The sequence below is a fragment of the Polypterus senegalus genome, chromosome 12 (genome assembly GCF_016835505.1).
Source record: "Polypterus senegalus isolate Bchr_013 chromosome 12, ASM1683550v1, whole genome shotgun sequence".
In the NCBI taxonomy this organism is placed as follows: Eukaryota; Metazoa; Chordata; class Cladistia; order Polypteriformes; family Polypteridae; genus Polypterus; species Polypterus senegalus.
The window spans coordinates 123196699-123215631 of record NC_053165.1 but is presented as its reverse complement, the minus strand read 5'-3'; the positions used below and the strand labels follow the sequence as shown (position 1 = coordinate 123215631).

Sequence of the window (18933 nt, the reverse complement as noted above, 5' to 3'; positions counted from 1 at the left end):
AGTATGCAATCGAAAGGTGAGCATGAGTTGGAGAGACTAGAGAGATGAAAGGTTAAGCTATTTTGATACAAGTTTGGTACGTTGAGTGGGGCAATTTTGAAGATATTTTTATAACTGCATGTGTTAAACAGGAGCATTCATTATATTTAAATCTGTGGAATACTTCCCATATATTTGCTATGTTTAACATAAACATGCACTGTTATGTTTTAGTCAGTTTGCTTGGGATAACAGATCTAGATATCATTTCTTTTCTATTTTTCTTTTTTTTAAGGTCAAGAACTTTGGGCGATCTGGCCGCACTAAGTACACTCATCTGGTGGATCAGGACACTACTTCCTTTGACTCTGCCTGGGCTCAAGAAACTGCACAAAACAGTAAATTCTTCAAACAAAAAGCAGGAGGTGTGAGAGATGTATTTGAGAGACCTTCTGTGAAGAAGAGAAAAACCTGAGAAATATTTAATAAGTTTTGATTTAGTGATGGTGCATCTCGCTAACATCATTGAACTTTACTTGATTCACCATGGCATAATTTCCTAACCTTTAGTGCTTTACAATTAAAACAACTATGATTAACATAGGGAGAAATTGGTAGATTCAAGATTAGACTAAGGGTTCATCAAGTTAAGATTGAACAGGACAAGTTGAAGAAAATAAGGTTTTTGAATTGAAGCTTTTTTCCTTAGAACAAATTCTTCTTTTGCTTTTCTACCCTTTTTATTTTTTGTATTTATAAGTCAGGTTGTATTGTGTTTTTTAAATTGTTTTGTGATTGATATATTATAATAAAGTTTATGGGAATTAAGTTGATTTGTCAAAAGAGATACCATTTCTTTTTCTGTATCCTTTATATAATATTCACTTCAAGTTTTGCCTTGCATTGTGTGTAGCGTTAGAAATCTTATGTAGTTTTTTTATCTCAGCAAAGAAAAAAAGGAAATAATTTGAATGTGGAATTCTGTGTGCCAAAAATAATAATAAAAAATAGAGCATTAAACTGTACACCAGTGTTCATGGTTTAATGTTAAAATGATCATATTCAATAGTCTCTCTGATGATGGATTGCAGCCTTGCATTTTTTGATTACACTGCAGGCCTTGAACTGTCTCATTATCAGGAGACCATTTATTTCCGTCACAGGCAGTCATATCATAATATTTCATGTGTCATGTTGAGCCTTATGCAAGGTGACTAATACACAGTTTGTCAACTATAAAGAAAACTTTGTTTTTAAACTTCAGAACATTGTGTGGATGTTTTTGGTTAATAGTACAAAAATAATAAAATGTGGGGAAAAAAAAAAGTTAATTGATGAAAAGCTAAATTGAAATTAAAAACTAAATTCAAAAAATTGTGAAACTAAAAAAATAGGATTAAAGACTGCAAAAAAGAAACACATTTTAAAACTAGAAAAACACTGGTGTAGTCCGTCCATCTATTTTCTACACCCACGTATGCAGAGCAGAGTGAAGGTGAAACTGGAGCCTACCCAGCTTGTCTAATTATGACCTGCATTTGTAACACTAACTCCATACCCAGGAGAGGGTTACACAAAGCACACTTAGCAGGGAAGCCTTGATTAAATCGAGAAGCTGGGCTTACTGAGCTGGTTTCAGTGCCACCAAAGGAAATTGGGGCAAGTCATACTTGGTCACTGAGGTGACAATACATCATGTCTTAGCTTGCTGTGTTCCAGCCTAAAGATGAAGCTTAGTGTAGTGCTATGAATTAAGAGTGCATGAAATTCACGATTGATTAGAATCAAAATCAAAGGGAGAGGTTCTGAGGACATTTTTTAAGCATATCTTATGTTGCGAAGTTCTTGTTTAAATTACTTTTGTACGTTCATTACAAAATAGTAAAATATTTCAATGCATAGTTTAGGCTGTACATGCTAAGAATTACTAATATATGACATTTATAATGCATGTCATTCATGACAAGGTACAACTGGCACTAAGCGCCAAAATGGACCCTTTGCTTTGCTACATGGCTCTTCTTGATGGTTCACTAGCCTGAAAATGACTGCTTGTCATTGCTGCTAGAGTTGGCATTCTGTTTATGATTTTACAGGTTTGATATTTTTATAGCCTTTCCTGCCTCTGGATCTGAATCTGCTCATTGGCATCATGGAATGCCCCTCATACCTGGCTATTGCAACTTCTCAGTGCCATTAATACATTAAAAATACAAAATGAGTTATTATTGAGTATCTGCCACTAAAAAGGAAATGAGATGTTTGTGGTTCCATTCAATGCATGAAGAGTCAGGTTGCTTTCACCAACATGGCGTGATAATCCGATGAATGAGGGAGCTTGGATTGTCCGTAACAAATATTGTTAAAGGATAATAGACAAGTAATAGGAAATAATACACATGTGCACCTCTCAGTTGTGGATTTGGTTACATCTGAGAATGTCTGAATTAGAACTCCATATTTGTATATCCTCTTGTGTGTGTTATGTATTCATCAATGCTTGAAGACCTCTGTGAGTCATTTTGCAAGTATGCTGATCAGATTCACACACCAACAAATCAGATTAACTGTTTACTAATCCTAGTCTGTGCATCTGTGAGGGTATTGCTGTATTTTTCAGTCAAAAAATTAATGATATTAGAAATAATATAGTATATCTCCCCAACACTGCAGATCCTCCTGAGCCCCAGCACTCCGTTATAAACAAATTCTTTCACCAGGATAGATTTACCTGATTTACATATAATAATTTATCAACTGAGACCCTCCACTTGCGTCCTTGACCCAATACCAACAAGTTTTTTCAAAGAAGTATCAGGTGTGCTAATTGATAATATTCTTGACATTGTAAACTCGTCATTAGATATGGGGGTCTTCACGCTTTTGTTTTCAGTCATCTAGATTACTGTAACTGTTGTTGTATTCGGCACAAGTTTTGGCAATGGCCTACAGTGATACTGGGAAGTGTGAATCCTTCACAATGTTTTTAATTTCTGCATAAATTTATCTTAAAATGTGTAACATCCTCATCCAAGCCATAAAAACAGAGAAAGAAAATGCACTAAAAGAAATAAAGCACAAAATGGTACTTTATTATGCACTGATCCACAATTAATACCTTTGTCTGAAGTAGTATGTGCTGATCTTGGAATATCAGGCCTTTTAAGGCAGGGAGACCCAAAAACAACACTTTATATACTCAATGCGGGCCATAATAAATCAGTAGCCACTGGCACATTTACTTTACTAACAAGACAAACAGATGAGGTGCCCTTCTGCCCATCACAATCATGTATTCTGTCTTTTGGCTCTCTTCTATTGTTTTCCCTTTCAATCAATTTTCTTTTATTGGACATTGCAGCAGATTAGGGAAGCTACCAGCAACCACTGGACTGAAATCACCATTGAGTCAGAAAAAAAAACTCAGCAAATAAAGAGAGCAGACACAGAAGAAAATTTATAGTTAAAACATCTGTTTACACCTGCATTGATGTGCACCATGATCAGATGATGGGAGTAAACATGCAGATGATGAATTACACGGGACACATTTGAAATGGGTCAGAAACAGCAATCTGATTTAAAACAAATGGAAATGCATATCCATTTTCTATCCACATAACAAAAAAGTCAGTGGTAAAGAGAAAAGCATTGTGTAGGGTGATAGCTACAGTCAGAGACAGGAGTATCAACCAGTGGGACAAGTCTTGGCATTTGTACCCCATTTAAAAAATATATATATATAGTCTTCACTTCCAAACTCAGACCTTCACCTTCACAACTAAGCATCTGTGGGCTTCTCATGCAGCACAGAGTATTTCCGCTTTCATGAGTCCACGACAAACTACTACTATTATTGCCTTATTAAAGTTTGCTAACAACCACCTGGATGAACCAGATGACTACTGGAAAAATGGTCTGTGGGCTGCAGAGTTAATAATAGAACTTTCTAGCTAAAATTCAACTTATTTTGTGAAAATCAAACACTGCCTTTCATCTTAAGAACCCCATCCCAACCTTGAAACACAGTAGTGGCAGTATGATGGATTAGGCCTGTTCTGCTACCATAGGACAAGAACAGATTGCAAATCATTGATGGAGTTATGAATCATGGATTGCACCAACAAGTTCTACACAAGAATGTCAAAGTATCCAACCATTAACAGCAGCAGAACAGAAAGTGAATCTTACATAAAGAAACTGTCCCTTAATGCAAAAATCTGTCTACCCAAGGGATAGTCAAAGTAAAAGATACTTCACATTTTGGAAAGCCCAAGTCAGAGTCCACATCTTAATCCAACAGAAGTCTTGTGTGAGGATGTGAATTGGGGACTTCAAGCAACAATAGCCACCAAGCCAATATGTGGAACTGACCGACAATCACTGCTGCTCACAGGAATCAAATGCTTTACTATAGTTTTTCTGACAAAGACATTTAATGCTGGCTCATTTTTATCAGTTAATTAAAATGTATAACATTCTGTGTGTGATTTCATTGTGGTCTCTCTTTCTGTTTGTATGACTTTGATGAAGACCCAATTACATTTTAGAAGAAATTTATACAGAATTTCAACAATATTTTAAATGTTAACCATAATTTGCATACTATTTAAAAAGTAAAATTCAAGACCTGTAATTTTTACAAACACAGAATAAAGGTACAAGCTGGCCAGAAGGAAAAGACAGGCATGACTTTAAAACAAAAGCAATAAATGACCGTTGGAGAAGTACAGTATGAAGGTATTACCATCTTAAGTACACAATGGGCCAATATGAGTTAGTGCAAGCTCTTTTTTTAGACTTTATGCAAAATCTCAAAACTGACAAAAACAGATTTGGGAAGCTACATAGAAATATAGTTGAAGAGGATTTTTGAACATTAGAAAAACTGTGACAAGTACAAGCCATTCAGCCCAACAAGCTCATGCATCTTATTCATTTAGAATAGACTGTCCAAAATAACAAACTTGAGATTTGAAGGTACCTAAAATCTTACACTATGTCACACTACCTGATAATTTATTCCATGAGTCTATGGCTCTTTGCGTGAAGAAAAACTTCCTAACATTTGTACAAAATATGCCCTTAACAAGTTTTTAACTGTCCTTGTTGCAGAATTTATTTTAAACTAACAGCAAGGATTCACTATGCTAATTTTTTTCAGAATTTTAAACATTTTAATAATGTGACCTCTTAATCTGTATGTTCTTAAACTGATACAGTTCAGCTATTTCAACCTTACCTCCTAGCCCAGGAATTAGCCTAGTCGCTCTCTTCAGACTTTCTCTAATATGGAGACCAAAATCGAACACAGTACTCAAGGTGAAGTCTCACTGATGTGTTACACAGGTTAAGCATACCTCCATTGCCATACTCTACAGCACCAGATATACTTGTATGACCTAACATCAATTTTTTGTGTAAGGTTTAATTTTAAACCTCCTATTTTGTATTCAAATTGAGTATGTCTGCATCCTATATGTAATACTTTACATTTACAGTACTTACACTAAAATTCATTTGCCACTAATATGCCCAAGCCTATATGCTATCCAAATCCCACTGTTGACAATTTGGCTGACCCAACAATATCTGCCCTTCCACCCTTCAAATTTAATCAGTATATTCATTATGTTCTTGTCCAGATCATTTATGTATGTTAAAAAGACCAGAGGCCCCAGCACTGATCCCTGAGGATCACAACTTTTAACATCAGCTAATTTGAAAAGTTCTCCTCTCCATTACACTTTGCTTCCTGTGTTTGTGCCAAATTTGTAACCAACTGCAGACTGTTCACTGAATTCTCAGTTTTTAGTTTAATCACTAACCATTCATGTGGTACCTAATTATTTATCTTGATTTTCAGAAGATTTGTGATATCATTTGTACCCCCTTTGATCTTATTTTGTTGCTTCCTTAAATAGTGGAAAGATTAGTGAAACATGATCTTCCACATTTAAACTAATGCCGACTATTCCATAAAATTCCTGTTCTAGATATGTGATGCTCAGTCTTTTCCTTAAAAAGTCAAATTTTATTTGTCACACACAAATTATGCACACAGTACAGTCCATGGGGAAATATTTAGTTGCTAAACTCAAAGGTTGTGCCATTTAAGTAGAACATAAAAGAACAATGACATATACATTACTTTATCTATATACAGTATTGTATATATAAAAGTCAATGTAGAGTTAGGTCCATAAATATTTGGACAGAGACAACTTTTTTCTAATTTTGGTTCTGTACATTACCACAATGAATTTTAAATGAAACAACTCCGATGCAGTTGAAGTGCAGACTTTCAGCTTTAATTCAGTGGACTGAACAAAAAGATTGCATAAAATGTGATGCAACTAAAGCATTTTTTTAACACAATGCCTTCATTTCAGGGGCTCAAAAGTAATTGGACAATTGACTCAAAGGCTATTTCATGGGCAGGTGTGGGCAAGTCCGTCATTGTGTCATTATCAATTATGCAGATAAAAGGCCTGGGGCCTCATGTATAAACGGTGCGTACGCACAGAAATGTTGCGTAAGAACTTTTCCACGTTCAAATCGCGATGTATAAAACCTACACTTGGCGTAAAGCCACGCACTTTTCCACGGTACCTCATGCCTTGTCGTACGCAAGTTCTCCGCTCGGTTTTGCAAACTGGCGGCACCCAGCGTCAAAGCAATGGTACTGTTCTTGTGTGATTACTCATTATTTTCATGACGCGGCTTTATAAATACACAGAAACTAACCGCATATTGTTTATTAGTGTAATGCATCTGATTGTAATTAACTCGTAACAATATAATGGTCCCAGGGAACAGCCATAGTATTCCAAATACCATAACTGCTTTAGCGTTGTTACTCTCACTTCTATTTCTTCTTCTTCTTTCAGCTCCTCCCGTTAGGAGTTGCCACAGCGGATCATCTTTTTCCATATTACTCTCACTGCACGACTCGGAGTATTTATATCACTGTATCTGAGTGTGAATCACAGCAGCAGCTGATCGGAAGAGAATTATCGGTATACAGCTTAAGCACACGCTGTCTCTGCCACTGCAAAATGTTTTAAAGCCTTTCCTGTACGGACCTCGCGGTTCAGAAACAGTTTAATCCCAAGAACTTTAAATGCACTCAATCAATTGCTCCTTGTAGAACGGTTTGTACTTATAAGTACAATCACCCCACTGTAAACTTGCACTACAGTTATAATATCTCACAACCTGGGCCACTTTATAAAGCGCGTATTTACATATGATGCGATATCATTTTAAGGTGAAATGCAGCAAAATATGTTTGTTAAATTATACACATAAAACTTTAACTTCATTTAAATAATCTATATTCTTCACTGGGAGTGTCGTGAAGGATAGAATAATTAAACATGTACTACGAAGATATTTCAATGTTCTTTAAACGTTTTGAAGAATCGGCGCTAAGCTTACAGATGGCTTAACGTCTATTACAGAGCTGATTGTATGGCGATCGGTTACTTGGGAAAGAAAAGCAAGGACTCTTGGGGCGCGCCAATATATATTGAATATAAAACAGAAAGAAAATAACAACACAGCTAAAAACGCAGCGACAAATTTCGACAAAGATAAATGCTTGTCATGAGCACAGGCTCATGAAACACATGTTTAATAATGTGCTTTAGCTCCTATCATCATGAAAATGACATCACGTATACATCTCAGTATTTTAGTTATTCAGAGAGCTGTAATATCACAAATGTAATGGACTCTGTGTCCAGTTGGAGGAAGAGAGCCAGTTTAAGAAGCAAGTAGTGATTCACACACATAGATCACATACAGTAGAAGATCAAATACAAAACAAAGCATTTAACGTGCTACTTTAATTACGATGTAATTTTGAGAAACTGGTTAATTAAACGATTTTAAGATGAAGTTTATAATGTTCTACTAAATGACAAAATAAACTACGTGATTAAAGTGGAAAATTCGAGATTAAAGTTGACATTTAGTGCTTTTCCCCACCGTGTGCCTTTTTCTCTGTACCTAATAAACTTTCATATGACACTCAGACAGTGGGCTTACAACTCTTCTTTTCACGGCAACTTTGATATGTGACTTCTTTTTTATTTCCGGCACTGTGCGATTTTGTGAATGTGAGCTTTCAAGTTTCTCCAACACGCTATGTCACTCGATCAACTTCATTTTGTTGATTATACCACGGTTTATTTGAACAAATAGTATGTTTTCCTTTGCCTCCACTTGGTATTCGCTGAAATTCTTATATTTTCCCCGTGCTTTTCCCATTGTCTTTTCACAGAAGGCTGCGCTTAAGGGCGATTTATATTGATTTGCATATTCAAATAAGTAATTCTGGGAGGATTTGGGGCGTTACATAATGCGCGTGCACGGCGTTAGTTTTCACGCTGATCGGGATTTATGTAGCGGAAGAGCGTGGAAGTTAGATGCGCACAGATTTCTGCATCTGGATTTTTCTGTGCGTAAGCACATTTCGCTTTTTGCTTACGCCATGTTATAGTGCGAGTTCTATGCACGGCGTTATACATGAGGCCCCTGGAGTTGATTTGAGGTGTGGTGCTTGCATGTGGAAGATTTTGCTGTGAACAGACAACATGCGGTCAAAGGAGCTCTCCATGCAGGTGAAAGAAGCCATCTTTAAGCTGCGAAAACAGAAAAAACCCGTCCGAGAAATTGCTACAATATTACGAGTGGCAAAATCTACAGTTTGGTACATCCTGAGAAAGAAAGCAAGCACTGGTGAACTCAGCAACGCAAAAAGACCTGGGGCCTCATGTATAACGCCGTGCGTAGAACTCGCACTATAACATGGCGTAAGCACAAAAGCCGAAATGTGCTTACGCACAGAAAAATCCAGATGCAGGAATCTGTGCGTACTCCAACTTCCACGTTCTTCCGCTACATAAATCCCGATCAGCGTGAAAACTAACGCCGTGCACGCATTTTGTAACGCCCCAAATCCTCCCAGAATTACGCCTATTTGAATATGCAAATCAATATAAATCGCCCTTAAGCGCAGCCTTCTGTGAAAAGACAATGGGAAAAGCACGGGGAAAATATAAGAATTTCAGCGAATACCAAGTGGAGGCAAAGGAAAAACATACTATTTGTTCAAATAAACCGTGGTATAATCAACAAAATGAAGTTGATCGAGTGACATAGCGTGTTGGAGAAACTTGAAAGCTCACATTCACAAAATCGCACAGTGCCGGAAATAAAAAGAAGTCACATATCAAAGTTGCCGTGAAAAGAAGAGTTGTAAGCCCACTGTCTGAGTGTCATATGAAAGCTTATTAGGGTACAGAGAAAAAAGGCACACGGTAGGGAAAAAGCACGAAATGTCAACTTTAATCTCGAATTTTCCACTTTAATCACGTAGTTTATTTTGTCATTTAGTAGAACATTATAAACTTCATCTTAAAATCGTTTAATTAACCAGTTTCTCAAAATTACATCGTAATTAAAGTAGCACGTTAAATGCTTTGTTTTGTATTTGATCTTCTACTGTATGTGATCTATGTGTGTGAATCACTACTTGCTTCTTAAACTGGCTCTCTTCCTCCAACTGGACACAGAGTCCATTACATTTGTGATATTACAGCTCTCTGAATAACTAAAATACTGAGATGTATACGTGATGTCATTTTCATGATGATAGGAGCTAAAGCACATTATTAAACATGTGTTTCATGAGCCTCGTGCTCATGACAAGCATTTATCTTTTGTCGAAATTTGTCGCTGCGCTTTTAGCTGTGTTGTTATTTTCTTTCTGTTTTATATTCAATATATATTGCGTACGCCCAAGAGTCCTTGCTTTTCTTTCCCCAAGTAACCGATCGTCACACAATCAGCTCTGTAATAGACGTTAAGCCATCTGTAAGCTTAGCGCCGATTCTTCAAAACGCTTAAAGAACATTGAAATATCTTCGTAGTACATGTTTAATTATTCTATCCTTCACGACACTCCCAGTGAAGAATATAGATTATTTAAATGAAGTTAAAGTTTTATGTGTATAATTTAACAAACATATTTTGCTGCATTTCACCTTAAAAATGATATCGTCATCATATGTAAATACGCGCTTTATAAAGTGGCTCAGGTTGTGAGATATTATAACTGTAGTGCAAGTTTACAGTGGGGTGATTGTACTTATAAGTACAAACAGTTCTACAAGGAGCAATTGATTGAGTGCATTTAAAGTTCTTGGGATTAAACTGTTTCTGAACCGCGAGGTCCGTACAGGAAAGGCTTTAAAACGTTTTGCAGTGGCTGAGACAGCGTGTCCTTAAAGTTGTATAGAGATAATTCTCTTTCCGATCAGCTGCTGCTGTGATTCACACTCAGATACAGTGATATAAATACTCCGAGTCGTGCAGTGAGAGAAATATGGAAAAAGATGATCCGCTGTGGCAACTCCTAACGGGAGGAGCTGAAAGAAGAAGAAGAAATAGAAGTGAGAGTAACAACGCTAAAGCAGTTATGGTATTTGGAATACTATGGCTATTCCCTGGACCATAATATTGTTACGAGTTAATTACAATCAGATGCATTACACTAATAAACAATATGCGGTTAGTTTCTGTGTATTTATAAAGCCGCGTCATGAAAATAATGAGTAATAACACAAGAACAGTACCATTGCTTTGCGCTGGGTGCCGCCAGTTTGCAAAACCGAGCGGAGAACTTGCGTACGACAAGTCATGAGGTACCGTGGAAAAGTGCGTGGCTTTACGCCAAGTGTAGGTTTTATACATCGCGATTTGAACGTGGAAAAGTTCTTACGCAACATTTCTGTGCGTACGCACCGTTTATACATGAGGCCCCTGGACATCCACAGAAGACAACAGAGGTGGATAATCGCAGAATAATTTCCATGGTGAAGAGAAACCCCTTCACAACAGCCAACCAAGTGAACAACAATCTCCAGGGGGTAGGCATATCGATATCCAAGTCTACCATAAAGAAAAGACTGTATTAAAGTAAATACAGAGGGTGCACTGCAAGGTGCAAGCCACTCATAAGCCTCAAGAATAGAAAGACTAGATTGGACTTTGCTAAAAAAACATCTAAAAAAAGCCAGCACAGTTCAGGAAAACATTCTTTGGACAGATGAAACCAAGATCAACCTCTACCAGAATGATGGCAAGAAAAAAGTATGGAGAAGGCGTGGAACAGCTCATTATCCAAAGCATACCCACATCATCTGTTAAACACAGTGGAGGCAGTGTGATGGCTTGGGCGTGCATGGCTGCCAGTGGCACTGGGACACTAGTGTTTATTGATGATGTGACACAGGACAGAAGCAGACGAATGAATTCTGAGGTGTTCAGAAACATACGTGTTTGCTCAAATACAGCTAAATGCAGTCAAATTGATTGGGTGGCGTTTCATGATACAGATGGACAATGACCCAAAACATACAGCCAAAGCAACCCAGGAGTTTATTGAATGGACTAGTCAGTCACCTGATCTTAACCCAATTGAGCATGCATTTCACTTGTTGAAGACTAAACTTCGGCCAGAAAGGCCCACAAACAAACAGCAACTGAGAGCTGCTGCAGTAAAGGCCTGGCAGAGCATTCAAAAGGAGGAAACCCAGCATCTGGTGATGTCCATGAGTTCAAGACTCCAGGCTGTTATTGCCAGCAAAGGGTTTTCAACCAAGTATTAGAAATGAACATTTTATTTCCAGTTATTTATTTTGTCCAATTACTTTTGATCCCCAGAAATGAAAGGATTGTGTTAAAAAGATACTTTAGTTCCATCACATTTTTATGCAATCTTTTTGTTCAACTCACTGAATTAAAGCCGAATGTCTGCACTTCAACTGCATCTGTTTCATTTAAACTTCATTGTGTTTAATGTACAGAACCAAAATTAGAAAAACAAGTTGTCTCTGTCCAAAGATTTATGGATCTAACTGTGTGTATGTATGTATGTTCCAGCATCACTTCTGAACAGCTAGAGCGATTTTCATGAAACTTGGTACACGTTTCTCATTGGTCAACTAAAAATACTGTAGAGTGAAATCAACCCTAGCCCACCCCCTTCTGGGCAGGGTCGGGGTAATCTTGCGGTCTTGTATGCATGTCATAATCCAGTTGACACTCGGAATGACTACCAGAAGGCGAACTGGAGGTGACTGGCAGCATTCTTTATGTTTGAGCACCACTTCACCCATTTTTTTTCAATTAAATAGAGTTGGCCAGTTCCGAGCAGCAACTGGATAACGTACACCAGGCCGCAGGACAAGCACATTAGTGAGTCTTCATTGTCATTTTTAAAGTTGTTTTTTTTTTTATTATATTTTTCTCAAAACAATTAAAAAAAAACCAAAAAAAAAAAAACACTATTTTAAACCAGGGCAACATCAGGTATTTCAGCAATGTTAGCTAGTAAATAATAAAAATCATTGTCAAATGAGTGCAATAGTATGCATTGTAAGAAAATTATGAAATGTAATAACAAAATAAATTTAATGCAAAGGAGTTATCAATAGGGCTCCACATAATTCTAGATACTTTCCTCATTTAAGATGCGGATAGCCTGGAAAAAAGCACCTCCACACCTCCTCTGAGCTGGTCTTAAGGCAGCGGTAGTTTTCCTGACCACAGCCTAGAGAAGAGGCCATTGTTGGGATGTCTGTTGTCACTGATAATTCTCACCACCTGGTGTAGATGTTCTGGAGGTTTGCGACTGCACACCCAGTGATGCGCTCAACTGACCTCACCACTGTCTACAGAGCCTTGTGTTCCTGCTATGTGCTATTCCCAAACCAGACAGTAATACTTCTTGAACTCCCGGAGGCATTTGAGGTGGTAAAGACATTGTGCTTTGTTCACCAAGGTGTTGATGTGTTTGGACTAGGTCAGGCCCTCTGTGGACACCAAGGTATCCATTACAATAATCCTTTTATTGATTTACCTGTGATGCACGTTTAGCTTACTGGCCAATAGTTGCTTGGATCAGCGCAATCACTATTTTTTATGTATTTGTTAGCCTCCAGTCTTTAGGAACTGCCACAGTGTGCAGAGATTTTTGAAAAAATGTGCCAAGGGTTTATACTGTATATGTACTCACTAACCCCATTAAGCACTTTAGATTAAATGTTAGCTAATGCTGGTGATTTGTTAGATTTCAGCCTATTTAATCAAAGCAGCACTTCTCCCTCTACAATTTCCAAGTCACTAAGTACCTCCTTAGTAATCACTTTTACATGTAGGAGGTTACTGCCTGTCTGAGCAGTAAACAGTTTGAAAATCTCAGGATATGGTTAGTGACTACTTAACAAAGGTGAATACAAATGGCAATGAAGGAAATAGAGAAAAAAATGTTTTCCATAATTGCTATATAACCACAATTAAAATATTCAGACCACATACTGATATTAAAAGGTAAGGAGACATTAAGAGTGCTCTCCCCCCCTAGACTTGAGCTTCATCTTGTGTGTTTAAAATAGTTGTATAATATATTCTTTGTAAGGTTAATTTATAGCCTCTATTCTGCCACCTGAAAATATTCTAAGTGAACCAGACAGACTTTTAACACTTTTCATAGTTAATAGCTCATATAATATGACCAATTGTTTGTGTTTTATTTATACCCAATATTCTTTTGTGACATTCAGTACAAATAAACTAAACAAATTATTAATTAATTAATGCAATACTTGACTAATGTTTTGAATTTTTAAGCTTCCAACTTTTTCTTATAAGATGATATTGCATTGTTAGGGATTTTTTTTAAACAAGTGAACAAATTTAAGTTTTAGTCAACACTCAATTTTTTTTTTATTACAGATTTCCTTAAAATACAAATATTCGCCCTGGAGTCTGAAGTGAACAGAACCATTAGATGCAGTCAAACGATATGCTGCAAGACAAGCACAGTCCCATCTGAAGAATTTCATCTTCACTTGAAGTGCAGTAGCTCAGCAGCACACTTCCCAGTAGTATGAAGTCTTTCAGTAGAGCAAAGAGAATTTTCAGTTGGTGAGTGCAATTAGTGCTTCAACAACATTACCCATGTGCTCTCTGAGACTGCGCTCAGCAACTCCCCGGGGAATCTCCATTTCACTCATCTGTAAAGACAAGAGCTTTTATTAGGAACAGTAGAACAAATCAAAGGGTGAAATTGTCTGTGAATTAGTCTGCCTGTATCTTAATACTATGTAGATAGACGTACAGCTCTGCCTGCCAATCCTTCTACAACATGACAACATATGCAGTAAATGTCCTCACTATATTGTGGATCAATTTCTGTGGAAAGCAAATGATGTGTTCAGTGGCTTTATATTTATGAACAATCGTGTTACCATGTGTTTGGTAATGAACACTCCAGGGCACACTAATGATGCACTAGATTTAGGGGATGTACTCATGATCACTTATGTTACTGTAACTGTTGGTTTGAAAAAGTTATATTACATTCTATCTGTCAATACTGGTACATTTGTGTAAAATGTTAGAGTGAAAGGCTTAGGGAGCATTTTGGAAGTAGATACTACAAATGGAAAAATCACTTCTACCAGTCTCTGAGAGAAAACAACCTTGACATTGGGAAATAATGCAGTATTCATGACATATTCATTTTTATACCATCTTTACATTAAATCTCATAAAGCAACCTTTTAATGAGCTTCTTCAAGTTTTCTTTTAATTAATGAAAATTTAATTATACAGACTTAAATATAATAATTTAAATGGAAAAAGTAATGTGGAGAAGCCCTCACTTTCAAATTAAAATGGAGATAAAGACATTTACATAAATTACATGAATCCTCAAAGTTGCTTAATCCAATCAAAAATTATTAGAAGCTATAGCCTACAGCAACATCATTCAGTGTAAGATGGCTATTAGTCACAGATAGGGTGCCAATCCATCATGTGCATACCCATATAAGGCAAATTTGGCAACTCCAATCAACATAATGTGCATTTCTTTGGAGTGTGCCAAGAAAACAATGCTAGAACAAAAAAACAAATATAGTCATAACAAACAAACGCAACAAGAAAAATGCCTGGGTGCGGGTACTATGGGTGATGAAGCTTTTAGTGCAGGGGTCCCCAACTCTAGTCTTGGAGGGCCCCAGTGACTGCAGATTTTCATTCTAACCCTTTTCTTAATTAGTGCATGGTTTTTGCTGCTAATTTAACTTCTTTTGAATTAATTTTAACTGAATCGTTTAACATTTGTTCCCCAGTGTTTCTTCATCGTTTCTCTGAATTGCTTCTTTTCTTTCCTTAAATGGCACTTAAACAGAAATAAAATGTGAAATAAGTGAGCTAACAGAAGACCAACTATGTCAAGGCCTGAAAGTCCAACCAATTAATTCCAACCAGTTGCTTAATTAGGATCGGATTCTTGTTGTTGATTAAACCCCTTCATTAATTCCATGGCTTGTTGCTGCTCTCATTGTGCAATAGCAAACATTTCCAAAATTGTTGCTTTTCTCTTTTCTAAGAGCACAACTAAAATGTTTTGGGGACCTGCTCAGATCAGCATTCCTGAGACCGTCGCCTTTCTTTATTTTCAGATATTGTATGATGGACAATGTTGGTCATGTTTTGGCTCATTTTGTATCTCATTATTGTTTGGCTGCTAATTAAGAAAAACAAAACAATGAAGGGGTCTGAATCTTTAAGAGCAAGTCAAATAAAATTAATTCAAAGGAAGTTAATTAGGAGCAAAAACAGGTCACTACCATATATACTTGTGTTTAAGTTCTCCCGCGGATAAGTCAGGGTTTGATTTTACCATACAATTTCCCATATTTTACTATTTTGGTCGTATAAAATCGAATGCGGAAAACTCACGCTATTGCTCTAAGAGATTATGATATGGTAAAGCCCACCTGAGAGAGTAACCACAGAGCACACTGCCTTTTTTTTTTTTTCTCTATGTATTGTGCCTACGTGAGCACACGGTAATACCTGAACTATTCTGAAGCAACGTTTGCACTGTTTTGTGTTTTTTGTATCTCACACCCTCATACACCTTTATCGTAAGAGCATCCCTTATCTATGATGGAGCATTCGATCAGAAGAAAATATGAAGCTGGGTTTAAATTAAAAGTCATTGAAGTCGCGAAAGAAACTGGTAACTGCACTGCTGCAACAAAATTCAATGTGTCTGAGAAACTGGTGCAACACTAGAGGAAGCAGGAAGATGTAAAAAACAAACAATAAAAAAAAAAAAAAAAATTAAGTGTCGTATTATTGAATGGGCGTATAAGTCGGGGTCTGATTTTATGATCAATTTTTCAGGTTTCATGACCTGACTTATACGTAAGTATATATGGTAATTAAGAAAAACTTTGGAATGAGAACCTGCAGCAATTAGGGCCCTCCAGGACCAGAGTTGGGGACCCCTTTTTCAGTGTGTCCAGCCCACAGTTATGGAATGTTTTGTGCCTTTGCATTTGTACCTCACTTTCTGTTTTTAAACCTAAACTTTGAAATTATCTTTTTAATTATTTTTGTTAATTTTATTAATTATGCACACATATTGGACTGTAATGATACGTTTTAATATTTTATATTAAAAGTGTCCTTGGTTATTTTGAAAGGCACTTTTGATTAAAATTACTTATTATTATACAAAAATTATATATCTGTCAAACAAGTTTTATTTCACAAGTTATATTGGTTTGACATCCTTGTTAGCAAAACACATTTCTCCCCAACAACCACGTTATTTGACAAATCATGCTGATCACATCTCCCAGTCTGCTCCCCTTGCTCTGTCTCTTTCATTATAAATCGTTCTCAGAAGCCAGCTTTTTGGTTGCACAAAAAATAGAAAAAATCTGATATTTCAGAAGGTGCTGAACATAGTGTGATTACACTACACAGTCTATCTTGGTTGACATATAAAGTTTCAAAGTCAGTCTTTGTAATCTGTAGCTCGATTTTCACAAAATAAAATCAGCATAGCCAAATTAATGCTTTATATTTAAGATCACTTAAGGAAAATAAACACATTCAAAGAAAATAAATACATTGACAGAACTAAGGGGCTTTTAACTATTGGCAACTTAATTCAATACACCAGTTCAGATTATCCTTTATTCAGTTCTCAGGGAACTGACCAACAGGTCAAGTGTGGTCGAAATCATTAAGGAACTTGGGGATCGCTATATCCAATTTTCGTATGGTGTGGGTGTACATACATAAAAAAGAACATGTTTTTAGGCAATTTGCAGCAGTGTCCAGTTTTCCTGACAATCATAATTGACTGCTCTCAAACTGCAATAAGGGCATCTAGCAAAAATGAAGCTGCTTTTGTTAACCATAAGCAATTTCATTACACATAAGTAAGGCCCTATGATTTCCACAATGCAGAAAACAGAGACGGAATCATGGAATTAATAATTAAAAATGGATTTTAGATTTAAAAATGGAAATGTGCGGAATTTAGAGACTGAAGGGGTGACTGTTACAAAACCTCCCAATAAATTAAACAATTGAATAATCTGTAGTTCTATCATTCAGAAAGCGAATGAAACTCTTTGTAGAAATCCTGTTGTGCCTCTGTTTGTGTGCGTCTTTCCTGTATGTTTTCTCATTAAAAGGCACGCGAATTAGCTAACTGCATGAGACAAATGTCGAAGCGAGCAGTATCAGATACCCTAACTACATTGAAAAAATGAAAACACGAGCTTAAGGGCAAAATTCAGTGCACAACAATATCCTGGCAACTTTTACAAATCTGGCCAACTTTTCTGCAAGTTTTGCCTGCATAACATAGACTGGACATGAAAAGATACTTTCAATGACCACATCAAATCTAAAACCCATCTCAAAATCAAGGAGAAATTAAGATCAAAAAGTGTTCCACTTCAGGTAACAACCGAGGAAACAATTGTCAGATGCAAGATGCCAGTTTGTGTCCACGCGAGTCAGACATACTGCTGGAAAAAATGGCAAAGATGCACCCTTTTTGCAAACAAAGAGGCGGGCTGCCAGAAAATGACAGCAGTCTTCGTAGAACTCATTTGCCCTGTGTCTTTGAACAACATATGTACACTGTTCTTCGATTTGTGGCAAGAAAATATATGTTGTAGTTGATGAAACCAGTAATAGCTGAGACCACATAGGTGAGTAAACATTTGGTATGGTATGGCAATTCTTTTATGTAGGCAGTTCTAATTGTACGTGATGTATTTACTGTAAATAACTTAACTGATTAAATTATACAGGTATTTAACCGGTATTAACAGTCTTTCCTGTAGAAAAATGTTATTAGTGAACAGCACTGGTTGTGAACGGGTTCCTTTTTAAAAATTAACAACTTTTTGGGATTTACTAAATGTTTGCCTCACAGTGACAAGGCACGCAAGGTCCACAATTGACTCTTCTGTTACAAACTCAGCACTTACAAACCTGGGCAGAAGAACAGGCTTTTTCTAAGATGCAGCGAGCCCTTAAAAGTGGGTCACTATTTCTTTTTTTCTAAAAATGATGCTGACCTTCATCTCAGAAGGTTGCATCAAACTAGTAACAGCTGTTACTACAGCATCATGGAGGGTCTGGGCTCCTACCTGATGAACTTAACTGCAAAATAAGGATCAGTTGTGCTAGTGTGTTGTTTCATTAAAAGGAATGTATAACCCGAAAAAAGTCATCTGTGATGCCAAGACCAGACCGACAAACATTATGGCTTGGGGACATGGGCTTACCTATGATTCATTTATTTTGAGGCAAAGTAGCTTTGGCACGCATGATGATATCGTACATGGTGGCTGGCTTTTACTATTGCTGTTACTACGAATAGTACAGGCCAAATGAAAAATTGATGTCTTTAGTTAGTTGTCTTAAATTACAGCAATCAAATCCGGATTCTACGTCTCATTTTCATTAATTCTTAATGTTTTGTTAAACTTTGCATCTTTCATATTTTATTAATTTATACTGTAATATTGTATAGTATTACAAATTTATTATGAT

General features: G+C 36.6%; 2 protein-coding genes across 2 annotated transcripts in view; one reads left to right on the top strand and one right to left on the bottom strand.

Moving 5' to 3' along the window:
• Positions 1-1004, top strand: part of mfap1 (microfibril associated protein 1) — a 31319-nt gene extending 30315 nt beyond the window's left edge. Inside the window, exon 8 of the mRNA XM_039773356.1 lies at positions 275-1004. Within this exon, the coding sequence (XP_039629290.1) occupies positions 275-454 (180 nt within the window). The 3' untranslated portion in view covers positions 455-1004. The remainder of the gene's footprint in view (positions 1-274) is intronic.
• Positions 1005-13751: 12747 nt separating this feature from the next.
• The window catches only part of hypk (huntingtin interacting protein K), a 28342-nt gene continuing 23160 nt past the window's right edge, over positions 13752-18933 (bottom strand). The window contains exon 4 of the mRNA XM_039773355.1: positions 13752-14066. Coding sequence (XP_039629289.1) covers positions 13971-14066 — 96 coding nt within the window. The 3' untranslated portion in view covers positions 13752-13970. The remainder of the gene's footprint in view (positions 14067-18933) is intronic.